The sequence below is a fragment of the Solanum tuberosum genome, unplaced genomic scaffold (assembly GCF_000226075.1).
Source record: "Solanum tuberosum cultivar DM 1-3 516 R44 unplaced genomic scaffold, SolTub_3.0 scf00119, whole genome shotgun sequence".
In the NCBI taxonomy this organism is placed as follows: Eukaryota; Viridiplantae; Streptophyta; class Magnoliopsida; order Solanales; family Solanaceae; genus Solanum; species Solanum tuberosum.
In genome coordinates, this window is record NW_006239045.1 from 366,742 (window position 1) to 380,655 (window position 13,914).

Here is a 13,914-nt window from a genome sequence, read left to right on the forward strand (position 1 = left end):
ATAACCAAATAAATTAAAATATATAAATCCATACATTGATGATAAATTTATTATTGGTTATATGTTCCAACTACATTGGTGTAAAAAAAGATTTAAACAAAAAAATTGAAGGGAGAGAACTAAAGAAAAACAAAGAAATTTTTCAGAAAATAAAATGAGGTATATAAAAAGAAAAAATAAAGGAGAAAGAGACGAGTGAAGAGAGTTTAGAAAAAAAAGGGTGGAGAGAAAAAGAGAATCAGTTTGCTTAGTATTTTAAGAAGAAGATTAGAAAAGGGGAGGAAAATAAGGAAATAAAAATATTGAGGGATTAATTATTGAGAGATTTGTGGAAGGTAAATAACAAAATAAGAGAAAAATAAGGAATGAAATCTTATTTAATATAGGAACGTGTATTGTTGTATTATTTATACCAATTTATTTCTTATTTTTTATTTATTTATTTTGTTTTTGTAAAAAAACTATTGCTATATAGGTGAAAAGTTAAATTATTGTTATATAAGGGTTATTTAGGTGCTTAAATTGTACATTTAAGTTTTTCACCCTTCACAATGAATCATAGGTTTGCCAATTATGTACATCTCTACTAATTAGGTGTACTCGAATAGAATCAAATAAGATGATAATACGTTATAATGTCAGCTAGGGGATAAATGAGACAACTATATAATAGTGACACACTTCTAAGCACTTTGCTCTCTCTAGACTTCATGACCCACTATTTTCTTTTGGGTATTGTGAATCTTTTGTGGATGCAACAGATTTATATTTGATGTGAGTCATTAAATTACATTAGTTTCTTTGATTTGAGTGTGTAGACTATTTACTTTTTGTGAGGACACTTGTTTCATGATAGATAAGTAGTGGTATTAGTTTTCTCTAACAAAATATGTGTGCAAACTTAAATTTGAGAAGTCAGAGTACGTTTCTAAGGTTAGGAGGCTAAAACTTTATTGGTTGATTGAATTTACTTGTATTTAATTCTTGCATGATGATCAGGAAATGTATATTGTGAGTTGTTAAATAACCCTTATTATCTGTATCAACCAAAGTAGTAACGATCCTAAGCTTGATTTATTGATATGAATTTAAATGTCAGGGATAAGTAAAAATCTAAGTGTGGGGTGATGATGTTAGGACAAAATGCATATATTTAGTCATTAATTACCACACATTATAGTACTTATAATAATCGTTTGAGCAATTATGTTATTGTGTCCTTAATATTATATTTTTGATAAATAAAAATAAGACAGTGTAAAGATGAATTTTTTTTTAAAAAAAGTGGGGAAACAAAGAATATATATTACTCCCAACATTCCTATTTATATGTTACCATTTTAAATTTCACATCCCTTAAGAAACTATATAAACTTACCATTGTACCCTTATTTAATATTCTCTTGAAGTCAAATTTTCTATAAATGAACATAAATTAATTTATTTTGATTAATTAAATTGACCAATGAACATAAATTAATCATTTTGTTTTTGTATGTTGATCAAATTCATACTTACAAGGTTAATAACTCTCAAGGATAAAATAGAAAGAATAGTGTCATTTATACATTGAATTTGTGAAATGACAAATATTAAGGAACATCTATTTTTAGTAAGAATAACATGTAAATAAGAACGGATGAAGTAAAATAAAGACGGACACTATGTTAATTTGGTCCCCTAAATGAAGACCATACACTCTGCAAACCAGCACAAAGCTGAAAGTAGAATCAGCAAAATGAGTAAATTGTCCAAAGGTTTAGGCAGATTAGCCTACAATTACAAGACATTTACCGGGTCAAATTGAAAACTGCAGTCACATCAAACGCAGTGTTCCAATGTTTTGTCATCTCTTTAACTTAACTTTGACAGAATCAATAGGAAGAGAAACAAGGAACATTACTCTAAGATAACTGAACCTCACCTTCCAAAGCATTTGATAGAGACTTTACAAGAATGTACACAACAAAAACACCAATGATGGTGCAATATCATAGAATTCTCCAACTTTCAAGCATGATCCTATAATACAGGTTCTTATGGTCAACTTAGAAGAGCCATACAAAACCATAATTTCCTTGGCTTTCTTCTTGATGAAACAACCAAGAAAGGGAAATATAGAGATGGAATGTCGAATGATGTCAACATCTCACCTGCAATGTTCCTCTAATCAATGAAAGGGAGAAACAGGAGTACTGCATATTAAGCTCGGTTTGATTGCGCATATGATGTCGCCAGTTTAAAAGCTTTAATCAGAGAAGGCTGAATCCTGTAAACACCTCCCAACTCCTTTACAAGAAAATGAAATATGAGACATACATAAAAAGAGAGGCACAAACCCAGAATGGATTTATCTGTAAAAGCATCTGGTACCTTGATCCTAGTTAAAGTTCAGCATGCCAAACTCTGATATACCTAAATCAAGATGTAATATCAGCTTAATCATGTTGCAAAGGCAGTTTCCTGGATTCTATGGCTATTTCACCACCTTAACTAGGACAAAAAGAAGCTCTGTTAGCTTGCTAAGATCCGACTTCCAAGTATATCAGTCTTCAGATTTCACCCTACTTATATGCGACCGCAGACATTAAACAAAAATCTTTAAGCAATTTTCTTACATGCACTGAGGAAAGCATTGTCAAAACATCACTCTACAGCAATTGTTCAGTTGGAGATATCCTAACATATGTCCAGGTCACACAATGAAGCTCAACTCGCCAGTTTCCTTTCCAAGGAAGACTCTTCAAGTTAGTTCAAGGTTTATTCCTTTTCATGACTTTCCAAGATTTCTTTTTCCTTTTCCACCTTAACAGTGCCATCTTGTCACATTTCAACTTTCGATATTCTTGGCGATGCTTTAGCCACAAAGGGTAGTCCTTTCCTTGCTTGCACTCGATAAAATCAGCTAAGCCATCCAAATCAGGGACTTGTTCAGCTAGTGATCTGCACTGGAGAAATATCTTCCCATTGGTTGTTTCCTCCGTCTCCTCTTCCACTGCTTCCACATCTTCTTCGTTATAAACCTCAGAAGTGCTTATCGCTGAGCTATCTCCCTTCCCTCTATGTTTATCAGTCAAAGAATAAGGTAAGCAGGAGGGGTAAAGGAGGGAGGTGAGGTAAGTATGAATAAGATAACAATGAAGTACAAAATCTTAACCTGCAACAGCTAGAGCTTCAATTTTAAGAAAATAAAAAATCTAGAAGTTCCGTATAAATTTCCAAAAGACTAAACAACTCCTAGAAAGGCACAGGAACAAATTACAAATGCTAACATGACTAACACATATTCTCAATTACTAACTATCTCCTATATAGATCTTTTTCTTCCATTGTGCACTACCTTTTGCTAAGTCTGCATGGATCCGAAGAAATTGTAGGTTCTTCAAGACATTTTTCTTCCAAGTCATTTGTTATAGGTATTTTCCAAGTGGTCCCTCTTAACACCTTCCTCACCACGATTCCATATCTACGGACTGGTGCATCTACGATCAGTGCAGGACATGACTAAACCATATCAAGCAACCTTCTATCATTTTATCCTCGATGTGTGCTACTTGAACTTTCTCGCAAATGTGGTCATTTCTAATCTTGTCTAATTTTGTATGACCACACATTCATCTTAGCATCTGAATCTCTACGACACTCATCTTGTGGATGTGTTGGACTTAAGCGGCCCAACATTTTCCCGTATAACATCCAGTATAATACGAGCTTGGTACCATAATACCAGACAAAAAATACAACTAGATGTACAAGAGATAAAAATTTAACCTAAAATACATGTCATCAGTTTCATATGGTTGTAATGTTAGGCTACTTTTTACCTTGAAGTCCCACTATTTCACGTTTATGAGGAAAATATCCCGTGGGATCAATATTGTTAAAAGCACTGAAGTGCTCGCTTTAAGTGAGAAGTGAAGCGAGCTCAAGTGCTCGCTTTAAGTGAGAAGTGAAGCGATGCGACAGGGTTACACTTTAATGCCTTGAAGCGAAGCGGTAGTGAAGAATCGTGCGCTTCGTCCCAAAAGCGAGAAGCCCACCTTTTATAAAATCGAGAAAAAAACCCGCTTAAATGAGATAAGCTCTAGCTAGGGTTTTTTTATATTTCTGTAAGGTTTTTTTTTTTAATTTCTGTAAAATTACTTGCGCACATCTTTCCAATTATTTTCCCTCCTCGGTCGATTGCTGCAACATGTTAGTTCTCTTCTCTTCTTCTCTTTCTGTTTCTTTACAGTGTTGCGTATGTATCTCTTCTTCTCTTTCTAGTAACTAGGGTTTGTTTTCTTCAATTTTCTGTTTGTAATGCTGCTTAAGTAGCGTTACTATTGGAATAATAATTCAAAGTTGGAGTAGGAATCCTAAATTGTTTAGGATTTGTTATTTATGGTATTTACTTATTTATGTTTAATTAGGATTTGTTAGTTAGCGAGATTCCTAGTCCTATTTAATTTGGTTTTTACTTTTATGAATAGGGACGTTACTAGTTATTTTCAATACATTAAAAATACAAAAAAAATAAAAAAATACAAGAGTTTATAAATAAAATATCCTTCAATTTGGTATGAGAACTTCTACGATCATAGTAGAAGATCTTAGAGTTTCCGCTGTCTATGACTCATATATGCCGCCCGTCTGACCAATGATTATGTCAACAAACGTTGGACGAATGATATATGCATGAAAACATCCTAAAAGAAAAGACTTACGAAAATATTGCAGATTTTAAGAAGTGCAACCAAGCACAAGAGGAAAAAACTCTTCTCTAAATTAAAAGTTAGAGAATAAAAAATAAATAAAAAGAGTTGATGGAAAGGGCATTAACGAGAGTTGGAGACATGCTCCAACACCAAAAACAAAACAAAAAAACATAAAGAAAAGGAGTTGATGGAAAGGGCATCAACGAGAGTTGGAGAGAGAGTGTTCCAACACCCAACAAAAAAAAAAGATGGTGGGAGGGCATCAACCTTCAAAGTTGGAGAGAAGTGCTCCAACACAACCAAGAGAAACAATCCTGAGTTGGAGAGGAAGTGCTCCAACACTTGGAAGTTGGAGAGAGAGCTCCAACACAACCAAAAAAAATATATCGTCGGTTGGAGAGGAAGTGCTCCAACACTTGGAAGTTGGAGAGAAGGTACTCCAGCACAACCAAAAAAAAAATATAAATGAGAATTGAAGAGAAGTACTCCAACAATTGAAGATTGAAAAGAAATACTCCAACAATTAAAAGATTGAAGAAAAGTACTCCAACGTTTAAAGATTGAAGAGAGTACTCCAATACAACAATGACAAGAAGAAGAAAGCAACAGTATACAACTTTAGATTACGGGAGAATATTGGAATAATAATTCAAAGTTGGAGTCGAAATCCTAAATTGTTTAAGATTTGTTATTTATGGTATTTACTTATTTCTGTTTAATTAGAGGATTTGTTAGTTAGAGAGATTCCTAGTACTAGTTTAATTTGGTTTTTACTTTTATAAATATGGATGTTACTAGTTATTTTCAATACACAAAAATATACAAAAAAAATACAAGAGTTTATAAATAAAATATTTTCATGTCTTTGTTCTTTTTTCTTCTGATTTGAGGTTCTCAGTTACTGCTCTGTTTGTAATGTGTATGCTCTGTTTTTTGCTTTTTTGTTTTGCTGGCTGGCTGCTGCTCTATTCTGTCTCTCTATTTTTTTACTTTGTTTTTTTGTTGTTCTACGACGAGTTATGACTGAGTTATGTATTTGCTTTATATGTTTACCTTTTAATCTAAGAATATGTTACCTCAGTTCTTGATTATTTATCTATGAATATTTAATATTTTTTATTTTTATACTAAATAACGCTTTATTTGAAAAAACTGTGCTTCGCTTCACAATAGAAGCAAGCCCTCGTCACTTTTTTCCGCTTCTCGCTTACCGGAACACTGTGTGGGATTAAGTTGTTTCATAGTAACACAAATTTGAGAAAGATAATTCTATGCTATATGATCTCAGCAGCCCTTTGAAATTCGTCTCTCATCCAAATTTGTGTTTGTCTTAGTTAAATGGCTTATCACTGATTGATGGTTGTAGCTCTTATACAAAGATAACTCCTAACAAAGTTAATTTGAATAAAAGATGTCTAGCTCATGACTGGAACAACTATAATCCTAACAAATAAAAGTTTTAAAAATTAAAAGGAAAATTTTAGCACATGTCTGTTCCAGAAAAGATTATCTGCTCACGAAAATAGATGGAAACCACATTAAAGCTAACACACCAACACTTTTAAAGTAGTATGAGTTTTCCACAGTAAATAATGCTAGAGAAAATAAGGAATATGATCAACATACAAGTTAGGTATCAAAAGGCAGGATCGAATCGAGTTCAATACATCAGAAAATCTACCTAATGCATAAATCTAATGGCAATATAGGTAAGGCAGATTTTGGGACAGAAAGTGTGGACGATATGTCCATAAAGTTTAGGTTCAATAGAGAGAGATAGTTAATTTAACTTAAATAACAAAAGTCAAGAAGAAGGCTTAAAAGCTGGTCAGTACGCATGGAAGCTTGAGAGTATATTTGAAGAATGTGAGACTTCATAACACAAGGTACAAACAGAGGTCTTTATGCCAACAAAGTTAGCCAGATTTCATGCAAATGCAGATTTAGTACAAGCAAAGTGGAAGCAAGCAAATGTATGGTCTCAAGCTCATAAATGATACATGGTGATGGTAGTATATCAGTACCTGGAACTTGAACACAGGGTCCTTGCCTTCTGAAACTTTGATGCAACCACAAGACTAGATCTCTTGTCCACTACAGCCTGTATTATGTACTAACAGCTTGAAATACAGTAATATAGGCCATATATTCTTTCAAGAGCAAAAAGGAATTAAACCTGACCTCCTGGATTCTAACAGCAGATAATCCATATGAAAAGAAGTCTGGAGTTGGATCAACTAGTGACTGGACTATATCCAAATTACCTTCTTCAAAGATGAATAAATTCAGTAGAGCTGCAACAGCAAACAAGCAGCCTTTTGCTAAACAATCAAGCCTCTTAAAGAAACTGAATGAAAGCATTCCTGAAAAATGCAGAAACATCATCTTGGAAACTTTATGCTTCTCAGAGTCTATTTCCATCATTTGGCGTGATAAATTTTGGACTGAACTGTCTATGCTGAGCTCTCTAAAACAGTCAATTATTCCCAAGATAGAATTGTATTCCCCACAGGATGAAAAATCTTTCAAGGTTTTTGGAGAACCGGAATTCAAGTTGCATCTGAGGCACCAGACCACTTGTAACAAGGAAGAGCTCATTAGCTTTAGTGTAGAAACCAGAAGACAAATATCTTCCAGACTTGCATCCACTATTGCATTCTCTTCGAAACTGTCCGAAGCTCTTAAAATTAGGCAACTTAAGGTGGACATAATCTCATCCTGGCAAGAGTTGTCTAGAAGATAGCGACTCTCTTTTACATATGTTACACAGGAACTTATCAAGTCAGATTTCATTTCAAAAAAAAGTTTAAGAAAGTGAGGTTGTGATGAATCCTCAAACTTCGAAATTAGATTATTGATCTCCTTTCTTGTCCTGGCTAAAATACACAATTCAAAAAGGGGATGAATACCATTCCCTTCTGCACCTTTTGTAGAAGAATGACTAACAAATGAAGACTGACAGGCATTTTGCAACAGGGACATGTGCTTCATGTACAAAGCTACTGATTTTTCAAACAGTGAGAGAAAGAATTTGAGAGGTCTATGATTTGTCTTAAGGTTTTGAATATCCACCAGCAAAAAGGTGGCCTCGTAAATCATTGAAATTAATTGTGCTTGCATTAGTTTTGGGGCAGAAAGAATGATGGGGTTGAGAAGCAACGATATGGCCGCAGACAGACTCAACTCATGAGCTTTTAATGAAGATTTGAAATATTCATTGTTTACCAATAATAATCTGTTAAGATGATCTCCAGATCTATGCTCATCAGACCATGATAATAAGAAGTACCTAGACAAAACTTCCATTACTATTCCTATATCTCCCTGACCAGATTGAGGTGTAAATAAAACTTCAGCAGAAGAAGCTAGAGAATCAATAAGCTTAAAGTACCGTCTCAACTGTCCATGCACCAGAAGCTCATCCACAAAAACCTGCATATGCATTTCCCATAAGGGGTAAATTACACCAGATATCTTAAGTGAAGTACACAACATGAGGCAAGGTCAACAGTAAATTACAAGATGTACAACAGAAAGAAAATTGAACAGAGAGAAATAGAAAACCTAACAAAGACTGATGGATGCCACTGACAATGAAACAAGATATCTTATAGATCAAATTAAGGTTCTGGCAATACTAGTACCTCATACACTCCAAAAAAAACAGATATCTTGCGGTGAAAGAACTTCTCCGAAGAAACACTGAGAGAGTCCATGACTGTTTAAGAAGAAGTTTTGTATCATATACATGCTGACTTGTGTACTCATTCCAATCATTAACTGAAAGACAGCGCCTACCCTTTTTCCTTTTTCACTCCCCCTCTCTCCCAGATGAATGAACATGGCAAGAAACGCATGGAAGATAAAAGTTGTGCACTTCTCTCCAATATCTACACACTCATTCAGCTCTCAACCAGATTTTGTATATACAAGTTTGGTGAGAAAATTGTGCTCCCGATACTTCTTCTTTGAGGTGTAATATAGTAGATCAGTATCGTAAGATGCAGCCTGCGTCAATCAAGCTTTTAGCTTAGACATGCCACTGAGTTAACTAAAAACACCCTACAGGCAACAACCCCAGTGTGGACCCTACACTCTCGTTTGCTCATCAGGGATTTAATCAGTCTTAATTCCTTACCTCTCTATTGTAGTGCTAGTGATACAACAAGTGAAGACACACTGAGTTACTCACTCACTCAGACCTTATTAATGGTCAACATATTCTATTTTGACAGATAAGGAAGCATAAAAAAATTTCATGAGTACAAATCGAGAGCCATATACCAACCAACAAGAGATAAATAAGCAAATTACCTCAAACGTTGCACACAAGAAAGAAGTATGAGGATCAGATGGCTCAAAGAAATGGAGGGATGCAACAATGTCCTCTGTGGAGGTTGTTCTGCAATCATTATCCTCAGATGTGAATGCATGAGAAACTGATTTTTGAAAAGTCATTTCCATCCTATTTCCTGCTGCAAATGTTTTTATTGAACATAACTTTCGGAGCAACACCAAAAGGATCTTCCCTTTTTCTAAAAGAAGATTGTGTTGGGACACAAGCAAGGTCAAGGTTACCATACAACACCTCAGCAGCAAATAAAAAGTTTCAGCATCTTTGGACATATTCTTCTGCAAAATACCTTGTCTCTGATCATTCACAGAAGTATCACGGTGAGCAGAGAATAAAATGTCAAACCGCTCATACATTTCTTCAAATAATATGCCAGAGAGGGTCTCTATATCTTCTGACGATGCCTTAAACCCATTGTGATCAACTTCCATGTCCAAATCATCAAAATCAAGTTTATATGTTGGACTTTCTAGTGAGTTCAAGGAGAAATGGACAAGCAGACAATACAAACTTTTCAACACAGGTAACTTCACACCCTGCATGGTGGAAGAATGGGGCACAATAAATTAGCAGCGAATGAGGAAAATGAAATAATATATCAACTGTCGATTAGTTTAGTCAAAACATATTTCTATCAACAAGCATTTTAAGAAGTACTTTAGGGGAAACACTTAACAAGACAATAGTGTGCATTTAATTCAGTAAATTCAAAGACTCCCCCAGTAGTACCAAAAGATTAGTAGTACTTGGAAATTAACTGAGGACTTCATTTTCACCTTGAAATCCAATATTACCAGTTTGTTCTTATCGCATAATGTTTCTTTCTTTTTTTCTTTGGATAGGTTATTCGCAGATGCATTTTTTTTCCTTTTTCCCATATGATGTATGTAATGTTTGTATATGTTCACAATCATTCCATATTCCTGATAGCTTTTCAACTTCCCTCTCCAATTTCTCTTGGGAGTAGAAAATTGCCACTGAATCTTAACTAGATTTGTAGTTTGCCGTTAAAAATAGTTAAGATGGCAATAATCGACAATGCTAAGGGGTCCAACATTCGTTCATAGCACAGAAGTAAGAAAACATGTAAGTGTCCAGTTTCCATCTTAAGCCAAAAATTACATAAACTGAAGCCAAAAAAGATAAGAACTTTTCATAACCTATGAAAGCATCCAACAACTGCAAATTGAAAATTAAACACTCCACAAAATCTGAATATAAAGTATCTCTAATGTTTCTACCAACAAGCAAGTCAATCCACAGCTACACTAAACCGAACTAGTCTGCAGCAAATTTTGAATGAGTTCACTATGCAGTCCGCAACATTGTCAAGCTATTTTAGTTTAAAAGCACCTATAATAAGTCAATCCAAACAGGCTCTTCATCATAATTAAACCCACAAAATTAACTATTTTCTCAACAATTCCAATCAACAAGCGCGCTGCAAAGAAGCTAAGACATTGAAAATTAGAAAACCAAACAAAGAAATAAAAACATAAGCAGAATACAAAACAAATAGGCATAATACATAAATGTGTCATTTAACTTGGCCTCATTTCACATTTACACCCTTGTGCACAGGTAGACACTTTAAGTTATATAAAACTGAACAGGTAGACACATGAGTTCTGTGTGACATAATACACATAGGATACCACATAAGATGAAAATTGTCATGTAGGATGTCTCATAGGACACATGTGTCTATTTGTTCAATTTTAGGGCATAAATATGAACTGAGGCAAAGTTAAAAGGCATACTTATGTATTATGCCAAACAAATCAGTTCATCAACAAAAAAATACCAACATTGGCGAGCTTAAAATGAGCTAAAAAAAATCGTAAAAAGCAAAAAATACACAAAATTTCTCAAAGTAACAATCTTGATCCCCAAAACCCCACCCACAACCCCTTCCCAAAAAAGGAAGAGGAAAATTAAAACACAAACAACCCCTCTAAACAGAAATTAGGGAAAAGGGCAAACCAAGCAATAGAAGAGAAATCATATGAAACTGTAAAGCACCTGTGGAGTTTGAAGGACTGAGATAAGATGCTGGAAAATGCCAGAATCACCACAACCTAGGTTTCGTTTTTTGAAATGGTTGGAGCTCTTGGATTTTCTCTTAGAACCCATCAAAACTAAGCACAAATCAGTAGTCCAACCCGAACAATGTCACCCAAGAGAAGAGAGGATTTTGCGAGTTGAGAATTTTGGCGCGCAAAACTGATGTTTGGGAATTGGGAGTTGGTGAAGCCGGGTTAATGTCTCCTATCCACAACATCAAATTTTAATACTGCTCCGCTCTCAGGTTTGAGCTTTGATATGAAAAAAAATTGCTGCGAGCACCATTCTAAATGGGTCTTGCAGAGGGCAATTCTAAGTTAATGAAAACACTTTGATATGGGTTCCCGACAAAGAGAAAAACAAAAGAAAAAAAAAGTATTTTCTTTACATTTTTCTTTCTCTTCAATATTATTTTTTATTTTATTTATATTTTCTTTCTTCATAAAACAAATTATTTCTTCTATTTTCACACATTTATTATATTTACATTTTATATATGAGGAACTTTCGCAAATAGCCACACTAATAAACTTAATTATGCTCCATAGCTATAGTTTGCATATTTATGGGTTGTAGCTACAATTTAAGCTATCTCATTTGTATAATTCGCGGGTACATTTATATAATTCAGTTATTTTTGTATAAACTCAAAATAACGAATTTATATAATTACAAACATTAGAAGTGTAAACAGTTATACAAATTATATTATACAAATTACAAATTATATAAAAGTTATACAAATTATATTATACAAATTTCGAATTATGCAAATGTGCGAATTATACAAACTAAAAAGCTGAGCTGCGTAATTATAGCTAAAAGTAGGTCGCAAATTGTAATTAAGGCAAACTATAGCTATGTTAAGTAATTAACTATTATATATTTGCTTATACGCGTAATTTTTCCTTTTTATATTTTGTGAAGGTAATAATTATATTTTTATCCAATTATAAATTTATATAAAATCATATATACAAAATTGAATTATAACGTCAACTTTAAAATCTAAAATTAATATTATAGAAATATTACATAAAAAAAATTAAGTATACTAGAAACTTAATTAAAAACATATAGTAACTTATAAAATGTTAAATTAAAATTTTTGTATAATGAAAATAAAAATAATATATTAAAAATTGATTTAGTGTGGATGAATTATGTCACGTCAAATTTGATGTGACACTATTCACACACTAAAATAGTATAAAAATAGTGTTGAATTGAAGTCTCTAAACACCAAACTTTACACCAAAATAGATTTTGGTGTTTGACCGGAGATTTTTGAATGAATGAATTACTAGAATAGTCCCTGCATAATCAGGAGTTGTTTGCCAAAAAAAATATAAAAAATATATATATATAGGAAAAAAAGTCTGAAATATATTTGAACTTTAACCGAAATTGTTATTACAATATGGAACTTTGAAAGGATCTTTTACCCCTCTGCACTATTTAATAGTGTATTTTAAAGGTATATATGTGCTTACGTGGACATCATAAATATTGCATCATTATAAATAGTAATGTTTCCACGTGGGCACATATATATCTTTAAAATACACTATTAAATACTGTAGGGGGGTAAAAGGCCCTCCATAAAGTTTAGTATCATAACAGCAATTTCAGCCAAAGTTAAAGTATTTTTCAGACCATTTTCTCTCTCTCACACACACACATATATATATATATTTCTATGTTTGATTTTTTTAAAAATAAGAATCATCTAAGTGGATAACATTACTTAACATTAATATGAATAAAAACAATTTTAGAAAAACAATATATTAAATAGTGCATAATTTGAATTTATATAATAAATCTATATTTATATTTAAACCCTTTGAATTTTGATAATCGTATCAAATATATAGATCATTTTTAAATTTAGCACAATTTCAGTTTATATTTGAGTTTAATATTTATAATCGATATTAAGTTGTTATGTTCTTCTAAAATTATGAAGAAGAAAAAAAGAAAGTTAGTTTTCTCATGTTTATAAAAAAAATTATGAAGTTATCTTTAAAATAAATACACTTGTAAATTTCATAGTTAAACTTTTTTTAAAGGTAATATAATTTAATTAGTCAGAACAAGACATTTCAATCTAAAATGCTTAGAAATAATATTTTAATATTATCTGTGTATCATGCGGATATGTATACTAATTCTTGTTAAAAATAGTCCAGGGATATCATAGGACCCTCGTAAAATTAGAGTGTGTTAAAACGATTTCGACTATAGTAAGTAAGTGTTTTAAAACATTTTCCCTAAAAAGTTCAAACGAACACTTAAAATATATAACATAAATAATACCTTTCAATATTTCAATATAAACTAAATTTATATGGTAGAATAGACATTGCAAATAGGATAATTTAATATCATTGAGAACTTGAGTACTTTTTTTTACTTTTTTTTTTTTAACTTGAGTACTTTTTAACTTCTTCTTCTTCTTTTTTTTGGAAAAACTTGCAATTTTAATATCAGGTCATTCTTGTATGTGCCTAAATTTTACTTATCAATATTAATACGTGCCGAGAAAGTCTTTTAAGATTAGGAAACTTACTACTAATATAATATTTCTACTAAAGAAAAAGTCTAAAACTTAAATAATTGTTATAAATCTATTGAATAGTGGATTGTCCATTTGATTTCTTAAAGAATTAATTGGATTCATGTATGTATAATTCCAAGGTGATATGAACCTTGGTGGATAACTATATATCTACTCGTTTGTCTTTTAACAAGGTAACCTTTGGGAGTGATATCTCAACACTATAAATAGAGATATCA

The 13,914-nt window shown here is 32.5% G+C and overlaps 1 protein-coding gene across 4 annotated transcripts; it reads right to left on the bottom strand.

Moving 5' to 3' along the window:
• Window positions 1–1,899: 1,899 nt before the first annotated feature.
• LOC102599065 (uncharacterized) lies at window positions 1,900–11,452 on the bottom strand. 4 transcript variants are annotated; one of them, XR_001473808.1, is made up of 7 exons: window positions 11,074–11,447; window positions 9,012–9,587; window positions 6,879–8,129; window positions 6,722–6,798; window positions 2,619–3,060; window positions 2,374–2,488; window positions 1,900–2,289 (listed from the first exon to the last, which is right to left on the bottom strand). XR_001473808.1 is itself a non-coding variant. In XM_006350266.2 (5 exons), exons 1-5 carry the CDS (start codon window positions 11,182–11,184, stop codon window positions 2,754–2,756), a joined length of 2,322 nt encoding a protein of 773 aa, XP_006350328.1. In that variant the 5' UTR covers window positions 11,185–11,447; the 3' UTR covers window positions 1,960–2,753. The 4 variants fall into 4 exon arrangements, 1 of the variants encoding a protein (XP_006350328.1); XR_367503.2 differs by having other exon boundaries at window positions 2,374–3,060; XM_006350266.2 differs by having other exon boundaries at window positions 1,960–3,060.
• Window positions 11,453–13,914: the final 2,462 nt, after the last annotated feature.